At 44.3% G+C, this 24,966-nt stretch overlaps 1 protein-coding gene across 2 annotated transcripts in view; it reads left to right on the top strand.

Moving 5' to 3' along the window:
- Nucleotides 1-24,966, top strand: part of VPS13B (vacuolar protein sorting 13 homolog B) — an 806,197-nt gene that overhangs the window by 763,206 nt on the left and 18,025 nt on the right. For both annotated transcript variants that reach the window (XM_047088880.1, XM_047088879.1), the window contains exons 52-56: nucleotides 328-611; nucleotides 3,091-3,218; nucleotides 3,429-3,628; nucleotides 17,011-17,129; nucleotides 20,581-21,389. In XM_047088880.1, the coding sequence (XP_046944836.1) occupies nucleotides 328-611; nucleotides 3,091-3,218; nucleotides 3,429-3,628; nucleotides 17,011-17,129; nucleotides 20,581-21,389 (1,540 nt within the window). The remainder of the gene's footprint in view (nucleotides 1-327; nucleotides 612-3,090; nucleotides 3,219-3,428; nucleotides 3,629-17,010; nucleotides 17,130-20,580; nucleotides 21,390-24,966) is intronic.

Below are 24,966 nucleotides of genomic sequence, written 5' to 3'. Positions count from 1 at the left end.
TCCCCAGCATGTGGCATGTCGACCCTTACGACATCTGGATTTTTGCAGTACCTGGGGGACATTGAGAACTTTGCATCACCTTCTAAGTCACCCCGGCCCTATCATGTTTCATTATGCCTAGAAAAGCAGACCCTGCCCTTACAGCTTGTAATAGTCTCACTGGGGCTTTCTCATGGGAATGGGATTCTCACATACCCATGTCCCCCACCCAGCCACCTCCTGAGACTACATGGTTATGGTTTCTTAGAAGCTGTGCTTTCAAAAGCTTCACTTCTCTCCATTGGTGCAGTAACCGTGCTCTCTCGGCATTGTCTTTTCTTTTCTCAGTATTTTCACGTTCCAGACAGTGCCACTTTCAGCATCTGTGCAGGTGGAGAGCAGCCTGCTGTGAAATCCAGCTCCCTTCCTTGCTGGGACCTGATGCCCGATATCAGTCAGTCACCACTGGATGCCTCCATGCTGCAGAAGCAGATCTTGCTGGCCTTTTCTCCTGCCTCAGGTGCCAACAGTTCCCAGTGCTGGAGCCTGCCGGCTATAGTTAAACAAGAGTTTCCCAGACAGAGTGTAGCCGTGCCCTTCGGAAGTTGTGGGGAAAATGGATTCTGCACCAGGTATTTTATCTCCGTGTGAATGCCCTTCTTAGCTTGTTGCGATAGCTCTTCATCAAGGCACCAGGAGAGACAAAAACAGCTGCATTGCTCACCACGTGTAAAACTGGGTTTTACTTTTACTTTTTTTAATGTGTATTTACTTTTGAGGAGCAGGAGAGGGGCAGAGAGAGAGGGAGACACAGAATCTGAAGCAGGCTCCAGGCTCTGAGCCGTCAGCACAGAGCCTGATGCGGGGCTTGAACTCACAGACCGTGAGATCGTGACCTGAGCTGAAGTCAGACGCTTACCTGACTGAGCCACCCGTGTGCCCCAGATTTTACTTTGATTTTTAATGGCTTCTAGACATCGTACACAATTGGGCAAACATTGTGATCACATGTGGGTTGCCCCAGCGTACTCCTGATGAGATTTTTCCCTTATGCAGCTTATGGGGGGTGGGGGTGGGGGGGAATGATGGTGTTTGTGGCATGAAATAGCAGCAATACATCAAAATGAAAAGATAGCCTTCTATGATGACTTCTTAGCCTCTGTCAAGGGTTAAAATATGAGAGAGTCAAGTTGGAAAACCTTTTTCCTTTCCCATATTTTACATCTACTTCAAAATGGAATTTTTCTTTAAAAGTCATTAGCAGAGATAACTTAGATAAACACAAGTCACAGAAGACTCTGTTCTGTGGTTGTTCCTGCACGCAAGTTGCTCCAATTACCGATTACCAATTATGCAAATAACAACCACAGAATCAAGCCGGAGACATGTAATGGTTTGTTCATACTGGACTTTTATTTTGTGGTTGTTTTGCATGCAATACGTCCTTTCTGTAGCTGTCAGGAATAACTTACTTATGGTATATGCAAAAAGTACAGAAGAAAACATCTTGTGATCTTCTCAGAGGTACCTTTTTCCCGTGATTGTGATTTTACAGACTTCATTTGAGATTCGAGCTATTCTAACTTTTTGATGTCTACAGAGATTTCTAGTAGTAATATTTTAAACGATAACTTCCCAACTCACGTTATCCATAATAGTAAGGCCCTGTTCCCTACACATATCCCTTCTTCTTTCACAACATTCAGAAACATCCTGATTTTATAAACACTTTTCATCCCTGATTCTGAAGAGGAGTGGTTATATTTATATTCTGGCTGGAGAAGTTAAGTGTGGTGAGTTGAAGGAAGTATTTTTGAAAGTGATGTGAACCTATGTCGAGAAAACAAAATTTATTTTTAAAACTGAAAGCCAAAATTTAAAATAAAATTGCATTTGGAAATGATGTTTAAAATTCTAAGAATTCTAAGACACGATTGTATTAATATAACTTAATCTTATCTACAAATACTAAACTAGATATTAGATTGAAAATACCATATGTTAGTCCTGGCCCCCAGCTTTCTTGGCTAGCAAGAAGAAATTCTCTGAGGTTGGCTTGCCCCAGCTCTTTCAAAATTAGGCTGGGAAAAGAGCTTTGGTATGAATCCAGGGACTGTACTCAGCAAGTGAATTCGCTTCCTACAAGCCCCATCTCCTCTTCCCCCTCCTCCCCTCAGTCCTGCCGTGCACCTTTGATGTGTTATTTCCCCAAACGCTACTGGACAATTCACTTTGGCATTTCAGGCAAATACTATGGGAAGAGCTCACCTTGGTGAACAGGGTAAATGGCATTTGGGGAATTCTTTAATGCATCATCAACCCCTTTTAATCAGTGTAAACTGAGGGCTACATTTGCCAAATACCTGATTTCTTTTATTAATTTGATCAGTCCATGTAATTTAAACCTCCGAGAGGATTTTTTTGTCCTGTTTTGATACGAAATATTGTTTGGTAGTCTATGATGTAGACTGGAAGAGTTTTGTGTCTCCACTGTAGAGGACAGCTTATGCCCACACAGCACTTTTTCTAATGCCGATTAATACAGCTTTGCTCTTGGTATGCAAAGTGGAGGTCATGTCAATATGATGATGTGACAACTGACAGCAAGCATTATGAGCCTACCTACCTTTCGAATATAAAAAGAGCAAGTACCCATGTTCTCTAGCAGTCTTTCTAAAAGCATATCAGCCCCTCTTAAGCCAAAATGTACCAAGCACTTCTGAAGAAGAAGGCACTGCATGTGTAGAGTTTAAGGCACATCTGCACAAAGGAGAGCATAGCAGGAGGAAGAGGTTAGCACACGGTTGGCCAGAATTCTAAGTGGTAGAAGTTATGGTTTTCCTCTTTGAAATAATTTTTTACGTCTTTGAATATTTCATGATAATTATGTGATACTATTGTCGAGAAAAAGTCGGTAAAGCTGTAATTAGTATAAGTCCGTTACTAGATGAGAGGATGGCCTCCTTTCTCTGGAAAACACTTCTTCTGATTGATAAAAGAGATGGTGTTGTGCAGTTGTGAATATTACAAATCTAAATAAACATGTACCATGAGAGGAAGCATTCATTTTTTTCTAAACCGCTTCTGTCATTTGATTTGATTTCATTCCAGGGCAGTAGCACTGACATATCAAGAACACTTTGGAGTGACTTATTTAACCCTCTCAGAAGACCCTAGTCCTCGGATAATTTTCCACAACAGATGTCCAGTAACAATCCTTATAAAGGAAAATATTAAAGGTATATTTTATCACATTGAATCTAAATAATATAAAACCTATAATCTTCCTGGAGGTTTTTAATTCAGTAGCTACCTGTGATCCTGTGAAGAACACTGAAATAAAAGTATCATTCATCTCTCTTCGAGAAGTTTCTCCTGCCACATTATGTTTAATATCCCTTTGTCTTTGTCAAGGCCTGAGTCTGCATATGCCTTTTTTTTTTTTTTAGATATTCCAAAGTTTGAGGTTTATTGCAGAAGAATTCCTTCTGAGTGCTCAATTCATCATGAACTGTATCATCAGATTTCCAATTATCCAGACTGCAAGACCAAAGACTTACTTCCTAGCCTCTTTTTGAGAGTAGAATGTCTGGGGGACACAACAACTGAGTGGAGCGATGCCATCGACATCAACAGTCAGGGAACACAGGTCAGTGAGCCACACGTGTTCCCATCAAGGCCCCAAGACATATTCTTTTGTCTAAGGTTTCCATGCTTGTCTGCTTCTAAACAGCATGTTCTCAGTGCTAAACTTCTTATCTCCAGATGAGGATGCATGTATCCATTTCTACGTCCTCGTTAGGTTATACATTCTCACATACAATATGTACCTCCACAATGTCCTATACAACTGTTTACCAGAGAGAAGCACTCGGTAAAGGCAAGCACATTGGGTTTGATCCAAAGTCGAAAATGAAATAAAATTGTTAGACTCCTCTATATAGAAGGTGGTCCTACTATCCAGATTTTAATTTTTTTTAACATTTTTTTATTTACTATTGAGAGACAGAGCATGAGCATGAGAGGGGCAGAGAGAGGAGAAGACACAGAATCCAAAGCAGGCTTCAGGCTCTGAGCTGTCAGCACAGAGCCCGACAGGGTCTCAAACTCACAAAATGCGAGATCATGACCTGAGTCGAAGTCGGATACCTAACCGACTGAGCCACCCAGGAGCCCCCTACGGTCCAGATTTTAGGACAATCGTTATGCCAACCCTAGATTCATCCCCTCTTTAGAATTTAATATAAAAATATACACATTCTTCATAGAAGTACATAACACTCTACAAATACAAGTATAGTTTAAAAACCCTGAACAGATAAAATGTCCCGATTTGTCTCTGTCTTAATCTCAGTGCTAGTGGTGTTTATTTTTGTTAAAAATGGCATGTGAACCTAACATTTCATTTCTGCTGTACTTAAAAATTTCCCATTTTATGTGTATAATTCACGGGCATTAAAAAACATTCACAATGTTGTACAACCGTCACCACTCTCTGTTCCATCATCCCAGACAGAAACTCTGTACACGGTAGGCAATCCCTCTCCATTCTCCCTCCACTCAACCCCTGGTATCCCCTGTTGTACCATGTGTCTCTGAACTTGCCAGGTTCCAGGTGCCTTGTGTAACTGGAATCATACAGTATTTGTCTTGCTGTGCCCGGATAATTCACTTTGCATAGTATTTTCAAGGTTCATTCATCCATGTTGCAGCGTCTGTCAGAACTTCATTCCATTTTGTGGCCAAGTGATATCGTGCTATCCTTTGTCACAGTTCTTTCGTACGTATTAATTCATTTGACCTTCACAACAAGCTTGTGAAGTAGGTCTCTTTGTCATGGTTACAGGACACATATCAAAGTCATAAATATATTTACTATAATAATGACTCTCACTTCGTAATCGCTTACTGCATACCAGGCATCATGCTGAGCACTTTACTTCATTCCTGTCTAACCTTGCCAGCAGCCGTACAAGATGGGACTATCATCCCCATGTTACAGAAGTGAGAACTGAGGCCTCCAGAAGTAACACGGCTTAGTTCCCATGTGTTGCAAGAGAAGGGACTGGGATTTCACCCCGACCTGCCAGACCCCAAAGCACTGCTCCAAGCTTCCATGCTGTAAATGCTGCTTCCCTACCTGGGATTCCTGAACGCCCCTCTTCCCCAGCTGGCACATTCTTTCTCATCTCCCAAGAGATTCTCTGTCTTCACTCCTGTGAAATCTCCTCCCCACCACCGGCCCTCTCCATGTTCACTTACCATTTGTAACATTAAGTTGCATTTATTTCTTTAAAAGCTCTCCTACCAATTTAGTATTCCTGGCAGTCAGATACCTGCCTTATTCATCCTCAGGCTACAGCAGAGTGCCTGTCAACACAGGAAGATCTTAGTAAACATCACATCAGCAAATGAGTGACTGTGTGAATGAGAAGATGAGGTCAAGCGAGAGAGGTCCTGTAAAGGAGGAGAAGAGAGCCCCCAGCCCTAACCTCGGGAAACGCCGGCATGTCAGTGCAGAGCAGCAAAAGAGACTGAGAGGGAACAAGCAGAGTGGCAGGAGGAGACCCAGGCAGGGGAGAAACAGAACGCCCCTGATGGACAAAGCTTACAGGCTGTAAAATGGTGGAGAGAAGCAAGGTAGCAATTGGAAATGACAGGTTCAGAGGCAGTGGGAGGGAGGGCGTGGAGGAACATGAGAATTGTGTTTTCCGGGAGTGAGGCCATGAAGCAAAGGAGGTCAGAGAGGAGGAAGCTCTTTTCTGTACTGCAGGGATGGAGTCAGTCAAGAAGTGGAAGAGACAGTGAGGAGCTGCCCAGAGAGACGAGTCCCAGGCACAGGGAGTGTAGTTCTCCTTGGACAGAAGGACCACGTCCTCTTCCCTGGCTGTAGAAAAGAGGTGGGACTGGGCACAGGGAGGGAGAGCTCTTTGGAGGGAGGGGCCAGGAAATTGATGCACGGTGGCCTTAAGTTTATTGTGAAGTTTGGAATAAATCGTCGGCCAAGAGAGAGAGGGAAAGGGCTGGGGGTCTGGGGAGAGAATTAGCCGCAGAAACAGGTGGAGGACGTGGCCAGGGACAGGGACGGGTGCAAGAATGGATGAGCAGCCTGGGGGCCGCCCTCACCTTGGAGACCCGCGTATGTACTGGCTCCACATTACACAGGGGTGTGGTTTCTTCTGTCCGCAGCACTCATGAGATGAACGCTGAAAATCTGTTAGATCCGTGCAGACTCGGGAGACATTCCTGGTCTCATTAATGTACAAAATAAATATTGCAAGCTTCTCAGGGGTTCCTGAACTCCTCTGCATCGGTTTGAAGATTTTCAAAACTTTGCTTACTTCTCTATGTCTGGGGGATTCTTTACAATAGGCATTCTGCCTGCCAAACCTTATTTCAGGGATTCCCATTCACTCTAAATTTCCTCAAACCTTTGTAGTCACAGATACTTCAAAGCTAGGAAGAGGTACTCTTTCCAACACCCTTATCATCCCTGGTCTGAGGACCCAGCAAAGGCTCATGTTCCCATTAATCTTTGAGGAGCTGTGTGCCATATGTCCTGCAGACCATGGTTCACTTCCTCCTCTGCAGGAAGATTTGTTTCAGACCCTCACCGACATCTCCTCAGTAATACACCAGGGCATATAAATCACTGGGGAGCGAAGGGAGCTGTGTCCTCTGATGAAAGGAAGCAGCCCTTCTGTAGGAGTGAGATCGTCTTCCAGGAGCCTTTCCTCAGCCCTTGGTCTGAGGCACATGATGCCAATTTCCAAGCTGACCTTAAAAAGCAGGATTAAAACACTGTAAAATCCCTAATATTGCCTCCAGGAAGAGAACTCCTTTAGCTTTTGCCAGAGATAGGCCCCTCGCCTCAGTTTTGGAAATAGAACAGTGCCGTGTTGCATAATTTTGAAATGGACTATGAGAGGGAACATGCAGAAAATGAGTTTATAATCACGCAAAGAAGTGTTCTTCAGATCAGGAGTCACCGGGAAGACCCGATAGCATGTAGGCCACAAAATCCGGACTGCATTTGGCATGGGGTTTCCAGGGTTGTGTTACCAGCTCACACCTGGCTAGGAGACCTCTCATGGTGGTTCAGACTGAGCCCCTGATGCAGCAGCTGGTGCTCTTGTCCATAACTTGACAGGGAGTGGTAGCCTGACTGACTCGAGAGGAAAACATCTTTAGATTCCAAATAAATAAGCAAAGACGTAAAAAATGAGCTTACATTGAACATTTTAAGCCACAGTTTTTATCCTATCTGGAAAACAGGTTAGAACCCTGCGTAGTTCATGGGATTTCAGTTCCTGTTAATCAGAAGTCTTATTTTTGTCAGCGTTAGCCAATATTTTTTTTAATAAAAAGGTACAAAGAAAACGTAGTTACCATTTAAGTAACATAAACACTAAGAGGCATGCTTCAGTCATCAGTCACCAAATACTTACTGAGTTTCTAATACGTGCCAGACATTGTAACTTAGTACTGGGACTACAGGAAGCAGAGTGAACTAAAGGGAACAACACCCTCGCCTCCCAGGAGATGACAGGTGGAGGAGAGGATAAGCAAGTGATCGCCTAGGTGGCTGTATTGTGAAGTCCAGTAGGAACCATGAAGGGAAGGTACAGTTGTCTTGTTAGGGTATACAGCAGACTAGTTTGAGAGGCCAAGGAATATCTCTCTGGTAAGAGACCTGGCATCTCTGCCTTCAAGCTGAGCAGGCATTAAGTAGACAAAAAAGTGGGAAACTTTTCTTGGCGGAAAGAGCAACATGTTTGAAGCTTCGGTGCTCAGAGAGGGAGCGTGGTCCTTCCGGGAACCTAAATGCCAGTGTGGCCATAGTGCCAGCTGAAGAAAAGGGGGGTGGGAGAAGGGTTTAGTGAGACAATTCAAGGCCAAATCCAGCAAGATTCTGTGTCTGCACCTAAGGACTTGGGTTTTTATCTTAAGAGCCTTGGGAAGTCTTTGAATTGGTTATGAAACGCAGTTTCTGAGCCATTGAAACAGCAAAGAAGAATGAGCGATGTGATTCCCCAGAAAGTTTGCAGGTGAATTTTCTTCTAAAAAGATTCAGTGAGTTCTCATGATCTTTGACTCTGAGCAGAAGTCTTTAGTGGAGTCAGTGTCACCAGTGTTTTCTTCTCAGTGTATGAAAGATGGGGAATGACAATCCTTCATGGTTATAGAGCTCTATACCATTTACAAAGTGCTCTCACATCCACGGTCTCAATTCTTCCATTCATTTATTCAGCAAACTTTTATTGAGGAACTATCAAGAGCCAAACCCTTTGCCCTAAATAAGGCATTACTCCTGCTTCAGGAACCTGAGTGTAAGTAAATAAATGTAGTCAAGTGGAGTAAGCCCTAAGACAGAGCCTTTGATCATGGCAAAAATTCTGGGATCATTAGGGCAATAATTTTATGTTTATTTTCCTGATGAGAGGATTGAGGCTTAAAGAGTAATCAGCTAGGTGGTTTGTAAGTAAGCAGGATCAGGCTGGAACCTGGATCTGCCCACATGTGGCCCAGTCCTGTTTTTCCTGCACCAAACGGAGCTCACTGTCTATCCTTTGGAGTCCAGCCCTGGCTACCAATATCACTACCGGAAGGTTCATGAAAGCACAGGTTAGAAGAGGTTTTCTAATCTCCACCTTACCTAGGGCAGGAGTCCCTTCCATGACATCTCCCCTCAGTGTCCTGGCTGTGGCTTATTCCTGCAGTGACTACAGCAAAGTTTCTGCTTGTATCAAGCTGAAATCTGTCCCTCTGTGGCACCCACTCATTCATCCTTGTTTTACCCTGTGGGGCATCACAGATTGTTTACTTCCCCCTCTAATATAGCAACACTACAATTATTTGAAGGCAGCTTCAACATCTTCTCTAAGTGTTCCCTTATCCAGGCCAAACATTTCTGGTTCCTTGAATCATTCCTTCAGTAAATGTGATTTCCAGACCCATCACCACAGTTACCCTTGTCTGAATACACTAGTGTGTTATGTTCCCTTTTAAAAATCTGGCAGCCAGAATTATACATAGTATTCCAAATGTGGTCTAACCAGCTATTACCTCCCTGTGCTTCCATTAATAAAGTAGAAGATTGAGTTAGCTTTTTATTAACAAGTTCAGACTGTTTGTTATTATTGAACTTGTGGTCAACCACATCCCCCAGGTCTTTATCATATGACTTGCTGTACAGTTGACTTTTTGAACCCAGTGACAGGACTTTACATTTATCCCCAATAAATTAAATCTTGTTGCTATTGGCCTAGTCCGGCCTGTTGAAATCACTTAAAAAAAAAATTGTGATGCTGTCATCCAACATATTAAGTATCCTTGGTAGCTCTATGTCATCTATAGATGTGGCAAGCATGCATTCTACATCTTCATCCAAGTCATTAATAAATATGTTGAACAGGACACGTCCAAGGTCTACTTGCAATGGTGAATCACCAGCTACTTCCCTAATGCATGGGTTCGGTCAGCCACTAACACACCAAACTGTACTGTCATCTAGCCCACATGTCTTACATAAGAAAATGCATCTAAAAGCACTTTTTAAACCATACTACATAAGATATTTCTTATCTTGCTTACAAGGTTACCATGAGACACTTTGGTAAGTGCCTTGATGAACCAGGACTCAAGTGTGTAATCCGCCCATTTGGTGCACAACAGACAGAGGTAACCCTGAGCGCTGATGCTTAAAGAGCATGTAGTGTAGGGGCGCCTGGGTGGCGCAGTCGGTTAAGCGTCCGACTTCAGCCAGGTCACGATCTCGCGGTCCGTGAGTTCGAGCCCCGCGTCAGGCTCTGGGCTGATGGCTCGGAGCCTGGAGCCTGTTTCCGATTCTGTGTCTCCCTCTCTCTCTGCCCCTCCCCCGTTCATGCTCTGTCTCTCTCTGTCCCAAAAATAAATAAACGTTGAAAAAAAAAAAAAAAAGAGCATGTAGTGTAGTCATTTTCTGAGACCCCTTTAGCCTCCATCCAGGAATTTTCATGCAGAAAAAAGCCACCAAATCCAAGTGAGTATCTGACTTATCAAATGCACAGTACGGATATTTTGGCTTCTTGCTTACTTCACTTGCCTTCCCATATATCCCGTATCAGGGCCAGAAGGGGTATTAGCAGGTTGGTACCCACTTCTGAACAACTGCCAAGAGCCTTCCCTGGTCTAGAGTCTTCTGTGTGTTTACAGTTTGTTCCAGCTGAGTCACAATGCGTTTAAAGATGCTTGAGAGTAAGGATTTCCCTAAGTATTTTTCAGTAATTACACAGAGGGAAGAATTCTACTCAGAATAACGCTATTTTGTTTTCATGCTTATCCACCTTTTTCTCGTTTTAGAAATTCGTTTCCCTTCTTTTCCTCTCTGAGAGATCTCATCTCATTGCTTTAGCTACCAACTATCATCCAGTCACTCTCAGATCTCTCTCTGGCCTCTGCGTCCCTCCTAAGCTCCAAGTCTGTGTTCTTACCACTCACCAGATATCTCCACCTAAAATTCACAAGCACCTCAAACCCAACATCTCTGAAACCAAAGTGATCATTTTCCATTCCCCAAGCCAGCTTCTCTTAGAGTTCTCACTTCAGTGATTGTTATCGCCATTTTCCCAGTATAAAAACCTTCAATAATATTTATGCAAACTTGTTTTAAATTCCTGCTTTATGTCAAGCACTCTACAAATATCATTAGTCCCTGCCACATCCCTTAAAGGTAGATGCTACCTGAAGCTCAGAGAAGTCAACTTGCACAGAGCAAGTGGACCTGGGATCCAAACCCAGACTGTCAGGCTTCCTGTACTTTTCCTACTGCAGCCCAGTGCCTTCCTTTCCCTCTCTTCCCCCTACACATCCAGGAAGTCATCAGGTGCTGGCAGAAATCCTCAGAAATGTCTCTGGTTCTGCCCCTTCTCTCTGTGACCATGGTCTACTCCAGGCCTTTTATCCATCATTCCTCTCCCAGATTTTAGCAATATGCCTTTAAGGCCCTTTAAGGGTCTCTCTGTTGTCAACCTCTTCACCTTCAAGTCTGTCTCCACAAGTACCACAAAAGTGATTACTAACACACAAGAGTCCAGCCCAGAGAAGGCTCTCTAGGCCTGAAACTCCAGGCCTTAAACTGCTTAAAACAGACGACTGACTACCTGAGACCAAGCAGGCTACATTCAACTCCCTTATTCCCTCTACACGTTAGGGATCAGTCCTGTAGCACATAGTCCCATAGTACACATGCAAATCTCTTCTTCCCTTCAAAGCCTAAGCCTTGGCTTCTTCCATATTATGGTTTTCTTTCTTAACATATTTCTTACAAGCCACTTCATCTAGAGAAATAAGTAGTAACTTTTCCATTTATTCCTTCCCAAAATAGGGAGTAAAATTTTTTATGAAAGATGAGTTTTAGCCAAAGTTCAGAACAAATAACATGGCTGATTGATTTATCTGCAGTTCTACCCCTGGAGGCTAAGTATCTGCCTTCTGCAAGCTAGAGACCCAGGGAAACCATAGCATAATTCAGTCTGGGTCCAAAGGCTTGAGAACCAAGGGATTTGATGGCATAAATTCATCAGGAGAAGATAAAATGAGATGTTCTAGCTCAACAGTGTGGCAGGAGAAAAGGGGGTAGCCCCTCGACAGGCTGGATGATGTCCCCCACACTGGAGAAGGCAGTCTGCTGAGTCCATTGATTCAGATGCTAATCCCATCCAGAAACAGCCTCACAGACACATCCAGCAATAATGCTTAACCTGGGCACCCTGTGGCCAGTCAGGCTGACACAAAATCACTCATCACAGAAAAGAAGTGAAAATCTGAGGTGGGGGCAACATGACTTAGGTAGAAGAAAGAGAAAGGGAGGAAGCCCAGTAAGATGTTTCCTATGGCTATTGGAACCCAGTTGAAGAGGAAATCGGTAAAATATTGAAGGAAGGGAGTATGGAAGGAGTTTTAATAACAGTTCTACCTATTATGTAAGTCTACCTCAGCTGCAGTGCTGGGACACTTTATAACTCCCTCCCTCCAAGGATTATCCTTGGATTGTCGCATATGGCCTCTAGGGAAAAAGGGAGACAAGGGAAGAGAGACTTTCAAAATTCATTCTTTTATTTCTTGTGTCCCCCTGTAACTTATTAACTTAGTGTTGTTGTTGTTGTTGTTTAAGAGAAAGAGTACAATCTAGAGCAGTAGAGGGAGAAAGAGAGAATTTAAGCAGGTGCCATGCCCAGCACTGGGGCCTGACATGGGGCTTGATCTCATGAACCGAGCCAAAACCAAGAGTTGGATGCTTAACCAACTGAGCCACCCAGGCGCCCCCCCCCATAACTTATTAACTTCGTAAAATAAATTAGTATAATTTTTTTTTTAATATTTTTTGCTACATATAAATGTAATCAATCATTTTAATGCTCAGTTGTTTGAGCATTGGACTCTTGATTTAGGTTCAGGTCATGATCTCACAGTTCGTGAGATCAAGCCCTGTGTCAGGCTCTGTGCTGACAGCATGGAGCCTGCTTGGGATTCTGTCTCTCCTCCTCTCTCTGCCCCTCCCCTGCTCGCTCTCTCTCTCAAAATAAATAAATAAATTTTAAAAAAGATAACTGTAGAAAAGCACAAGTTATGTTGAAGTGTTTCTTATTTGTAATTGTAGTAAAAGACAATGTACTAAGGGCATTGTGGAGGGCAAGACATAGGCCCAGAGTAGTGTTCTTATTCCCATATGTGTGAGAGAAAGTCTTACTGATCATAGTGCTCCAACACAGATACAGAGAGTATCCTCCAAGTGTTTTGTGGCCAAAGCAGCAAATCTCTTGACTATATGTTGCCCATAGCGTCCCCCACACCACCAGTGTGAAGTGAAGGAAGAAAAAACACCTAAATGATGGCACTGATCAGGACTGGCTAGCTTATTCTATAATAAACTCAGCAACAACAAGCAGAAATCCCCTTGGTCATTACTCATTTAATTTAGTGAATTAAATGAGTGTTTGTTTGTGTGCAACAAACACACTGCCTCCCCGGGGTTCCGATGAGTCACGACGTCCCACTGGAAATCCAGGACTTCTGAGTGATGCTCTCTTAGTCTGGACTTGACTCCTTTCACCTGGAGACCTGTGAGCTCATGCTGTTCTCCCCTCCCCCCATTTTACAAGACAGGATCATTGTTTTAACCCCTCCAAATTGGAAATGGGAAGGATGAGACATAGCAGCAGCCTCTCATCTATGACAAGTCCAAAAAGTTTCTGAGCACGTAACTGTGGGGTTTATACCTTGAAACAAGGACTGGTCTTTGAGCCCTGTCTCTGCTCTTGGAACTGCGCTCTCACCATTTTTCTTCCAGCCCCTGGACCTACTCTCAGAGATCTTTCTTGGTCACATCTGAAGCTCAAATAACCTCAGTCTCTTGTAGTCCAGACTCATGAGTGTATTCATCAGTAGTCATTTCTCAAACACTATTTGATTCCAGAGAATTTATGTACCGATAACCATATCTATGCTCGTTTTCAAGGCATATTCCTGTGCTATCTTGATTCCTTGCCTCTAACTTTAGAGCTTCTGTGGCAAAGTTATACTCTTAATCTAAGCTTTTTTCTGAGTCACTTTTATAATTAAGAGGTTCTAACAGTGAGTGTGATGCCTGTACATAGCCCTAAGGCTGAGTATTAATCTGCTCTCATATTCAAACACTAAACTTTGGTCTCTTGCTGTTTGAGGTCAAAAGCATTTCTAGCTTTGCAAGACCCTGAGTTTCTGGAATCTCTGTTGTTTTTCATTTTTATTTGCAAACTGGCAAATTGTTTGCTGAGCTCATCTCTTCTTCAGAATGCATTTCCAGAGACAGCCAATATTAGCCAACACACACTACTAATGTTTTTGTTTTCACATCTCATCTTCTGGATTAGGTTTATAATCTGCCTCCCAGGTAATCTCAGGCAACAGTTCTACTAAATGTCTTGCTACTTCATAACATGAATTGCCATTTTAATCCCTTTCAATGCCAGTTTCTACTGCCTGACCAGTAAGCCAAGGACTCATGCATTAGGTTTCTGCTGGAACCCTACTTCTGTTACCAATATCTATGTTAGTTGGTATAGGCTAGGTTATGCTGCCTATCAGAAGCCTAGAATTTGCTTCTTGCTCATGTTTTGTGCCCAGGGCGCTCTGTTCTCCATCGTCAGTCAAGGATGCAGGTTGATGGAGTTTCCATCAATTTCTGTCTGCCCCATTGTAACAAACCACCTCAAAACCTAGAGGCTTGAAAACGCTTGACTTCTCGTGAGTCTGAAGGTTTGGTAGCATGATTTTTCAGCAGGATGAGCCTGAGATCACTCATGCAGCCGCATTCAGCTGGAAGTTGGCTGAGGAATGAATTCAGCTGGAAAGTCTGGGCATCTCTCTCACCATGTGGTCTCTCTTTAGGGAGGCTAGGCCAGGCTTCCTCACATGGTTGGCAGGAGGGCAAACCCCAGTAAGCAAGCTTTACCAAGCTTCTTGCCCCACATTTGCTGAGATCCCATCGGCTGACGACAGCCACATAGCCAAGCTCTGTATCCGTAGGAGAGTGGACTAAGCAAAGGCATGGGTGCTGGGTGTGCGGCTGCTACAACCAGCTAGACTAGGAGTCAGCAAGGTTTTTCTTCAAAAAGTTTCTTCTTCACTAAGTATTTGAGGCTTTGAAGGCCAAACCGTCAGACCAAAACAAGGACTTACTTTGAAACCTCCGGGGGAACCTAGGTACAGGTGCCTAATTTCTCTGGTAGATAGATACCTAACTCTCTAATCCCTAGAGCTGCCACTGTACAAAATGCTTGGCCTTGTGAGCAGTTTCTCTACTGGGGGAAAGAGACAGGGATAGGCTCCAGAGAATTAAAGTCCATGTTTCTTCCATTCTAGTGGTGAGTGAAAGGGACACCCAGCAAATTTTTCTGCAGAGTCCAGGTTTTTGACCAGAAGAAGTACCTTTAAAGGTTTGGGTTCATTTGCCTGCTTCAAAGTCCCTTGGGCAGTTAACAGAAACCATCAGCTTGCCTAATCTTCACTCTTAGAAGGTACTAGTGTCCTCATTTCCTAAGGCCCAAAGATGACTGTGAGAATGAGCAGAACAGTAAATACATCCTTTACTGATCCTCTCTCTCCCTCCTCTGAGGGGTGGTAGTTCTCTGCTAAAACCCTGGGACATACGCTGAAGTTACGCAGAGTCACTGAGAGAGGGAAATATAGATGTTTGTTCCAGATGAATAATCCCACATCTATAAGCCTAGTAAAAAAACAGTTGACATCCTTTGCATATCATACAAAATAATAAATGTGAGTGTTTCTCAAATAATACCTGTTTTGCTTTAGATTCATGAGCTGAGCCATTTTTTAAGTTGGCTGCATTCCAGATTTTATCACAGTCAACTACAGTTTTTATCTTAGAACAGATAAGGCAGATTCAAGATACAGGGTCTTTTGAAACAGATATTTCTGCAAAACAATCCATTTGGGAAACATGTCCATAGAGAACAAATGGACTCTGCTCCTGCCCTCAAGAAGCTGACAATCTAGCAATTGAGTCAGGTGTATAAACAGGCGACTGTACTACAAACAATACAGGCTTGTGATGAAATAGAAATATGGTTAAAATGCCTCAGGAATGCTGGAGTTAGTATCAAGCTGAGGAAAGGAATAGGAAAATGAGAGAGTACCTTCAGGGGAAAAGGTATCCTTAAGGAGCATGTGCAAAGAGACACAGGATTTGGAAAGAACCTGTGCTGGAAGGCATCTTCTGGGCGCCGGGAGTGCTGAGTGGCAGACAAGGGCCTAAGCTAAAGCAGCAGCCGTAGGATGAAAACGAAGGCCCTAGGGGAGGAGCCTGCAGAGCTGGGGCATCTGAGGACTGCTGTGCTCCAGGAGATGAGAGGGAGGAGGCAGAGGTGACGCCCAGGTGCCCTGGGTGCTGCACACGGTCAGGAGCCACTATGCAAGAAAGAAACCCAGTGACACTGAAGTCCCTTCCGGGTTTGAGTCTGTGACTGTCCCCTGTGGCTCTGTGCACACTCTTTCTGGTACCTCTTCATGTGGTCAGAATTCCAGTACATTCATTACATGTCAGGCAGGCACCTAGCTTTGTTCCGTCATCTGGAAATTTGCAGTCGTCTTTTATTTGCTGCCCTAACAGTAATAAAGGGCCCAGACTTGGACTGAATTGATACTGCAGATTATCAGAATCAACATTCCCAAACATAAGGAGGTTCTTGCCCCTACTCTCAGGTAATGTTGGCTGTGAACATGATGTTCTTGGAGTTGTTTTTCAAATAGTTCTGTTCTGTTTTCAAATATTTATCCATTTAAGCAACCTCGGTATTTAATGCTGAAAGGACATCTGTTCTGCTGGCCTGGCACCTGGCTTCTGAGATCGAACTTTTTTTAGGTCTTAGTCCACCTTCCCATAGAAGCAAAATTAATTTTGACTCCAAGCAAATGAAGTTATCTGACACTATTGTTACAAGTTACATGAGAGACTAAGAGACCTTGAGGGGATTATGACATGTCAACAGCTGTTGGTAGGTTTTCTGGTATGTTTCTGTGTCCCCAGGATATGAAGACATCCTCATGGTAGTAAGTCAGCACTCAAGAGCCTGGAAGTTTTTTGCATGTTGCATTTCAAGTCCTGAGTTTCAGGGTTTGGTTTGTTTTGTTTTGTTTTGTTTTTCCACAGAGGTTGATATGCACACGTAAAGCTGGCCCATGGCTGGGCTCCAGCCCATACAGAGCTATTTGCCAATTCCAAAGAAGCAGAGAAGGAAGACACACATGCCCCATCATCCATTATTGTTTTTTTCTACGAACCTTACAGCTGGATATTGAAAAATCTGGATTTGATCTTTCTTTTTTTTTTCTTCATTTCAAGTCAGCTGTATAGCCTGTACACATAGATATAAAGAAATATAACCAAGAAGTGTTTGTGGTATTGAATCAGGACTTAAGACATTTGAAAGTAACCATTTCAGTAGTGTTTCTTATTTCTTTTTAATCAGATTCTGAATATTCTTTTCACAGGTTGTGTTCCTGACTGGCTTTGGCTATGTGTATGTGGACGTTGTCCTTCAGTGTGGCACAGTCTTCATCACTGTGGCCCCAGAAGGAAAAATGGGACCTATTTTAACTGCTGCCAACAGGTAGGATTAATTATTATCCCAGTCACAGCATGGTAAGCTTGCCCATTAAAAATTTGTAAACCTGGGTGCCTGGGTGGCTCAGTCAGTTAAGTGTCCAACTCTTGATTTCAGCTCAGGTCATGATCTATGTCATGGTCGTGAGCTCGAGCCCCACATGGGGCTCCATGCTAAGCTTGGAGCCTGCTTAAGATTCTTTTTCTCCCTCTTTCTCTGCTCCTCCCATGCTCATATGTGTGCCCATTCTCCCTCCCTCCCTCCCCCTCTCTCTCTCTCTCTCTCTCTCTCTCTCTCTCTCTCAAAAAGAAAGGAAGGAATAAAGGGAGAGAAGAAAGCAAAGAGAGTATAAAATTGAATATATAGCTATGATTAGTCATGTATCCTAGGTATGTATGTATGTGTGTATATAACACACACACACACATAAATACTTCTCTGTTCACACATTCTCACACACACATGCCCAGAAAACATTCCTAGAACTAAGACTCAAAAGAAAGAATCAAGAGGCCCCTGCGTGGCTCAGTCAATTACGTGTCTGACTTCAGCTCAAGTCATGATCTTGCAGTTTGTAAGTTCAAGCCCTGCACTGGGCTCTGGGCTGACAGCTCAGAGCCTGGAGCCTACTTTCAATTCTGTGTTTCCCTCTCTCTGTCTCTTCCCCACTCACACTTGGTCTCTCTGTCTCTCTCTCTCTCTCTCAAAAATAAATAAACATTAAAAAAATTTTTTTAAAGAATCAAAATTGTTAGTAGATGTGGGAGTTATAACTGATTAGCTAATAATTTTCTGCATTTTAATTTTATAAAGAAGAATGTATTTTATAATAAAGTTTATTATTTAAAAATGTATTTAAAATATAAAATAACAATACTAACTTCCATATGTTTGTTTAAGCCTTTTAAAAAAAAAGTTCCTTGTTTTTCATATATGGTTAAGAACTTACTAATTTGGACCTGCCCAATCATTATTAATTTGAATTTACAATATTTCAAACAAGGTTGGGTACAATGTTTTCTTTGCCCAGAACTTTGTAAAAAATGAATAGCATAACAATTGGAGACTAAATATAAAATTACATAACACAAAATTTCAAGCCTGCACAACAGTTTCAGAAACATTTGTCTATGGCATTAATAGGGCATTAATCATACTAGCAACAAATTATACATTGAGTGGTAGAAATAGGAAAGGCACAAGTATTTGCTTATCTGTTGAATCAATGAATAAAGGAACTATTACACCCCTTGCTTTCAAGTGCTTACTGGATGCCAGGTGCTATTCTAGGGATGGGGATACAACAGTGACTAAGAAGACCAGAATCTCTGCTCTCAAAAAGATGATCACATTTTCCTAGGTGTAGAATGGAAGACAGAGAATAAAGATAATAAAAAAGACTTTATGGGACAGTAGAAGGTTGGCTTTCCGCAGGGGTAAAAACAGCCAGGTAAGAAAGACCAGGAGTGCCAGGGCATAAGGACAGAGAGGACACAATTTTAGAAAACCAGTGTAGGTGAGCCTTCCCACAAAGTTGACATTTGAGCAAAGACTCAAAAGCTGCAAGGGGGTTAGTAATGTGGGTATCTGGTGGAGAGCTTTCCAGACAGAAGGCACATCTGGTTCAAAGGTCTGAAACAGTGGGTCTGACATATTGGAGGCTCAAGGAAGAGGCCAGTGTGGGCCAAACAGAGTGGATGGAAGTAGAAAGAGTATCTGAGGCCAGAGCGGTAAGGGCTGGGAGAGGGGGACATGGTGTAGGACTTAGCTTTATTTCTGAATGAAATGGAGAAATCATCGGAGCATTTTGAGTGGAGAAGTGACATAATCTGACCTAAATTTTTAGAAACTTAGCATTTATTTGTTTGTTTGTGAGGTAGACCATATAGAAGTGAGGGTGGAAGCAGTGAAACTAGTTAGGAGACTGTCACCGTTACTCACACTAGAGATGCTGATGGCTTAGACTGCAGTGGGATCAGTGGATGTGGGAAGGAAAGGTCAGAATCTGGATGTACCTTCTAAGAAGAAACCATTGGGTTTTCCCTGATGCACTGGATAGGGGTTAAAAATGGAGACATCAAGGAGGACTCCTAAACTCGGGCTGTAAGCAAGTGATAGGATGTGGTTGTCATTAACTGAGATGGGAAAGACCATATGCAGGTTGGGGTGGGGTGTATGATCTAGAGTTTGATTATAGACGTGACAGGTTGAGATGTTTCTTAACAAAGAAGTGACAAAGTGGAGAGGCAGTTAGATGTAGGAGACTGGCACTTGGGTGGTCCTGGGCTGCCTATGTGACTTTGGGAGCCATGAGCACCCAGACAGCAAATCGGGGCCGTGGGAATGAGTGAGATCTCCCAGTGGGGGGGCCCAGACACAGGAACAGAAGAGGGCAAGGGCTGAGCCTTGGGCACCTTAATTTTCAGTGATCAGGGAGAAGAGGAAGGGGTCGCACAGTGACTGAGAAGTAGAAGAGAAGACCTATAAAGGGAGTGTTCCCAGAGGAAAGGAGTTATCGACAAGGTGAAATGCCATTGTAGGTCAAGTGAGCCACAGACTGAAAAGCCATCATTCAGTTTAGCCACACAGAAGTCACTTGGTGAGTGTTGCTTTGGCAGACTATGGGGGCAGAAGCCTGCTTGGACCAAGGTGAAGAGAGAATGGAAGGCAGCCAGCAGACAATGTGTGTAGAAGTTTTTAGGTGAGAGGGCAGAAAACTGAGTAGTAGCTAGAGAAGGAAGTGGTGGAGTTACAAGAGGGATTTTGAAGACAGGAGAAATAGCATCGTGTTTATAAGCTGCCGATAATGAAAAAAAAAAATGAGGGTAAAGGAGACGGGTGGGTGGCTAAAGTGATGTCCTTAAGGAGGTGAGAGCAGAAGGATTTTGTGCACCGTGACAGGTTGGCCTGAGGCAGGAGCACCGCAGTCCAGATCTGGAAATGGTAGGGAGAGCTGAGCACATGGCCCAGATGCCACTAGAGGGGCCAGGATACAGGGGGCTCAGGGTGAGTTTTCTTCTCTTTGCTTTACTTCAAGGTGAGGAGTCTTGGTGGTTTGATTTTACCTTTCTGCCTTGAGATGATCATGATAGAGAATTAGTGCGCAAACGCTAGAAGAATTTTGGAGTACAAATCTGGTGTTGACAAGGGAAGCATGTACAGAACATGACAAGAGCTTGTACTAGTCCCTTGGGGGACATTCCCCAGTACTGTCAGGAGCGTGGCAGGTTCTGTCCAGACACCACAGTCTGAAAGTTGAATTCTTATTGTTTCTTGCGAGAACCTGATGGAATATCAGGAGGGGTGTAATAAGGCCCTATTGAAAGGAAGGGAGGGTGGGAGGGAAGGGAGGAGAGAAGAAGAAAAAGGGAGGGAGGGAGGGAGGGAAGGAAGGAAGGAAGAGAAAGAAAGAGGAAAAAGAAAAGAGGGAGACTTATGTTGTTTTCCCTTTCTCTAGAACTCTGGAGAAGATTGTGACATTTAAAATGTTCATCACTCAGTTGAGCTTGGTGGTGTTTGATGACCTCACCCACCACAGAGTATCATCTGAACTTCTGAGACTCACACTGGACAGTGTTTTCCTCCAAATGGCCCCCATGACTGGCCACCTCCGCGGGGAGGAGGCCGCTGCAGCGCCCCTTCGGCCTCACTGTGTGGAAGTCTACTGTGGGGACCTGCAGTTAGACAACCAGCTGTATAACAAGTCCAGTTTCCACTTCGCGGTCTTAGTCTGCCAGGGGGAAAAACCAGAACCCATGCAGTGTCCCAAAATGCAAAGCCTCCTCGTATCCAGCAGAGAGCTGGAAGAATACAAGAAAAATTGTTTTATCAAACTTTGCCTCACCTTAACCGAGGGCAAGAACTTCTTATTCGATGATATTAACGAGTTCAGTTTTGAATTGAAACCTGCCCGGTTATATGTGGAAGATACATTTGTGTACTACATCAGAACTTTGTTCCGGACCTACCTCCCTGACGGCAACCTGGCCGGTCACCCTGAGGTACTCACAGGTGGCAAACAGGTGTTGCCCGCGCAGGTCAGACAGCACGCCAGGGCCTTGGTGAATCCTGTGAAGTTACGGAAACTGGTGATACAGCCGGTGAATCTCCTCGTCAGCATCCACGCTTCCCTCAAGCTGTACATAGCCTCTGACCATACACCACTCTCCTTCTCAGTGTTTGAAAGAGGCCCCGTCTTCACCACGGCCAGGCAGCTCGTCCACGCCCTGGCGATGCACTATGCCGCAGGGGCTCTTTTCAGAGCAGGTGAGGTCACACGCTGGGGGTCCTTGATGAACTAGAGCCTGGGCCAAAAGGGATTGCTCCTGGGAGTGCCTCATCAACTTCAAGAACTAGGGAGGCACTACTGTGAGAGGGGAAGAGTGTGGGCTTTGCGGTTAGGCCTGGATTTTTTTTTTTTTTTTCGAGTGGGCTCCACACTCCAACTTAACTGAAAGTGGAGGGCTTGAACTCACAACCCTAAGATCAACACCTGAGATCGAGTCGGAAGCTTAACCGACTGAGCCACCCAGGCGCCCAAGTCAGACCTGGATTTAAATCCACACTCCACCACTGCCTAAGGCCTTGGGCAAGTTATTGAACCTCCCCAAGTCTCAGTTTCCTCATCTCTAAAATGGGTTTTAAGATTCCTGAGAGGATAAAATAAAAGGACTTGGCACTTAATAAACACTCAACCAATAGTAGCTTTTATATTTGCTATGATGCAACTTAGACTGTTAATTCCATTTAGCATACACTTTTTAGATCCCTGCAGGTCCAAGGCTCTGTATGGGCACATCAGTGCAGTCTGGAAAACCAGCCCTGGGCTTAAAAGAAATCCAGTTGTAGCTTGTTGGCTTCCTTCATTAAGGTCCGTGAATAGCTGTAGGTGAGAAATTCAGAGGATTTGTGTGCTCATAAGATGCGTAAAGAGCCCTCTACCTACCCAGTGTGGCCCTGCCAGTCTAGACAGATCGCAAAAAGAAAGTGGTTAGTGTCTCGGCTTGTCCACAGACGTGAGATGGAAGTTTGTGGGGGGGTTGTTTGAATATGAATATGAATATTGTATGGTGAGTACTGTGTGCTGAAAGACAGAGTGGTCTCAGAATATTCTATGGTAATTGGCAACAAAACACATGTTCCTGACCTAAATTCACTCCAACATGGTTTCAGTTTGATTACTCAGCTCCTTATGTTCCCATGAATTCAGGCAACAAACACCAACCAGTGTTGGGTCTTGTAGGTCCTTTCTAGCAAAAAACATGGCAGCCTTCCTTTCTGAGAGTAACAAAGGAGAGAATGTTTGTAACATTGTACTTAGTGAAAGCATTCCCATATAAGCTTAACAGTGTAACAGTAAATGACCCATGTTGTTGCCCCACTGGTGAGATTACATTTTCTCCATAATGACATTCATAGAGTCAGTAAGGTTACCTAGAAGTCTTAACTGAAAATGACAAGATCAGGGGAGGGCCCTGCCTGCACTATTGTTTTGATAGCTTGCACAACAATGAAGAAAATATTTCTCTCTTGCTAAGAAATCACTTAAAAATAAGCAGTTAACATTTCAAATTTAATAGATGGGTATATTTATAAACAATTCCAGAAACTTAACCTTTCAGGCAGTGTTTGCTTTTAACATGAGAAGCGGGCACGTAAGTGACTGAGCTCTGATGTGGGGCCTGGGAAGAACTAAGCCTCCCACCAGGCCACCACATAATGCTGAAGTGTGGGGGGACAACCATGCAGGTAATGAGCTGGCAGAGAAACTCCCAACTGTGGCACCAAGGAGCCATGTCCCTGCAGCCTGTGTGCTAAAAATGCTCTGTTTTGTTTCTTGTTTTTAATGAGCTTTCACAAGAACGTTCTGTTTGGATTTTTTGTAATCTACCTAAAAATCCTCTAAGCTGTTGTCCCAACCTCATTATACTCTGGGACAAGAAATTCTAATATAGAGGGCCAAGTTTTTAGAGCCTGTTGAGAATTCTGTTACTAAAAACCTACAGACAAAAGGAGATGGTAGCAGGTTACCAGCACCCAGGTAGAAGAGGCTTCGAGAGAATGTACTAGCATCCTCTTAGAGGAAGGGGGAGGGCTGGCCTGGGAGTGAACAAGTTGCATCTGTATCTCACATGGGTCAGGATTCACCCACTGAACTTGACTAGAAGGTTCTTAACTGGGATGGTCGAAATACCCTGACCTCATTTCTAGGGAAGTTTGTGGATTCACCTTGAGGAGGTTTTAAAAGTAAACAGTCAAGTAATTAGAAATGAATAGCCTATTTGAAGGAAAGAACGTGGGCTTTCTAATCTCCTGGGGTCCCTCTACACCCAAGTCTCAATTTGATAGGAAGTCAGACCGACACTCTTTTCCAACAAAATCTCCAGACATACAGGCAAAGGATACTTGCTTCTGGACGATAAAGAAGGAGTGTCCTCAGATACTTCCTGCCCGTTTCTGGCTAGCTCCCATGCTGCTGAGAAGTAACTCTGGTCCACACATGGCCCTCCCATCAGGCAGTGCTCCTGATCCAGGAGACCTACCCACCTTCGGATGGCTGGGGGAGCCAGATGGGGAGGCTGGGTGGGATCCCTTCACTCTGCGCCCACCGTGCTGACTCTGAAGGGCCCACTGTAGATGGTCTGTGCTTGGCAATATCTTACTCTCCTTTCTTTATCCTGTGTGTGAAATCTATGGAGAGAAGGGGAATTAAGATGTTTCTAGAACAACTTGCCACCTGCAGGTAGAACCTTATGACTATTCCAGGTTAAAGAGAATCTGCTGTTTCTTTACCTGCAGAGTGAGCCCTCCAGGGAACCATATTCCACAACCTTCTTCAGTACCCTGCCTGCCCATTGCAGCCCAGGCTCACAGAAAGAGGGTGGGTGGGCTGAGCAATGAGGTAAACCTCGTTTGGAAACCCAGCCCACGTGTCCAAGCAGTGGGGAGCAGATTGTGAGCCCTTGACCTAATCTCAGAGCCACACTTGGAGACAGAGTAACACCAGGTCAGCCTCATCTCGGTCCCCTGAGGCTGCTACCCCTGAGCCCAGGGAGAAGCCCAGTCATTAGCTCATCCTTATGTAAAGGGATGTAACAGCACTTCATTTGCACAGTGACCTTGAGCATGCAATAAGCTGAATGTCTGGCACCCAGAGGCCCTCCCATTTATAGTTCTTACCTTCTGGAACTGATTCCCTCTTTTAACCTAAACCCTAGTGGTATCCTCCTGATGTTCCAGAAAAGAGGAATGGACTCAAAATTTAAGAATGTCTTTCTCTATGTGTAGGGGCTGGGCCCAGAACCCTTTAGGGTTCTGGCGTGGTTCTTGCAGCCACACCTTGCTGACCCTCTGGGACCAGTGACTTGACCCAGGGTCTGTCTCAGGCTTGTCCTCCAAGAATCTACTGGTGAGGCAGGATTCGCTCGCACACGCGTCCTGTCCCCACGGCCTCCCCACGAGAGCACTCTTGGCCACAGTCTGGCGGGGGGTCCGTGGTTCCCAGAGGAAGTCACCTGTCTAGAATCCTGTGCTTAGCCCTTGGCCCTGCCGGCCCCTCCAGTCCACTGGGTGAAAGTGCTGAGCCCCCTCCCCGGGGAGCAAGGTGAAGGGAAGCCACGGTGAAGTTCACGCACAGCCGCGTTCCCACGAGGCAGCATACACCGCAGTCAGGCCACTGAGCAGGCCGGCCCCTGGCAAGCCCCTGCTCAAATAGGAAACCAGATCCAAAGCTCCCCTCCTGGGACACTGGAAGGGAACACTCCCTCTCACTAACCTAATCAGTATGTCCATGTCACCAATGTTTACACAACTGAAGCTGGGGTTGAAGGGGAGACATTTGTCT

This window comes from Lynx rufus, unplaced genomic scaffold (genome assembly GCF_022079265.1).
Source record: "Lynx rufus isolate CCGP_SWC_20201006 ecotype Redwood Valley unplaced genomic scaffold, mLynRuf1.p SCAF_26, whole genome shotgun sequence".
In the NCBI taxonomy this organism is placed as follows: Eukaryota; Metazoa; Chordata; class Mammalia; order Carnivora; family Felidae; genus Lynx; species Lynx rufus.
The sequence above is the reverse complement of the archived record's forward strand: the minus strand, read 5'-3'. Positions and strand labels throughout refer to the sequence as shown.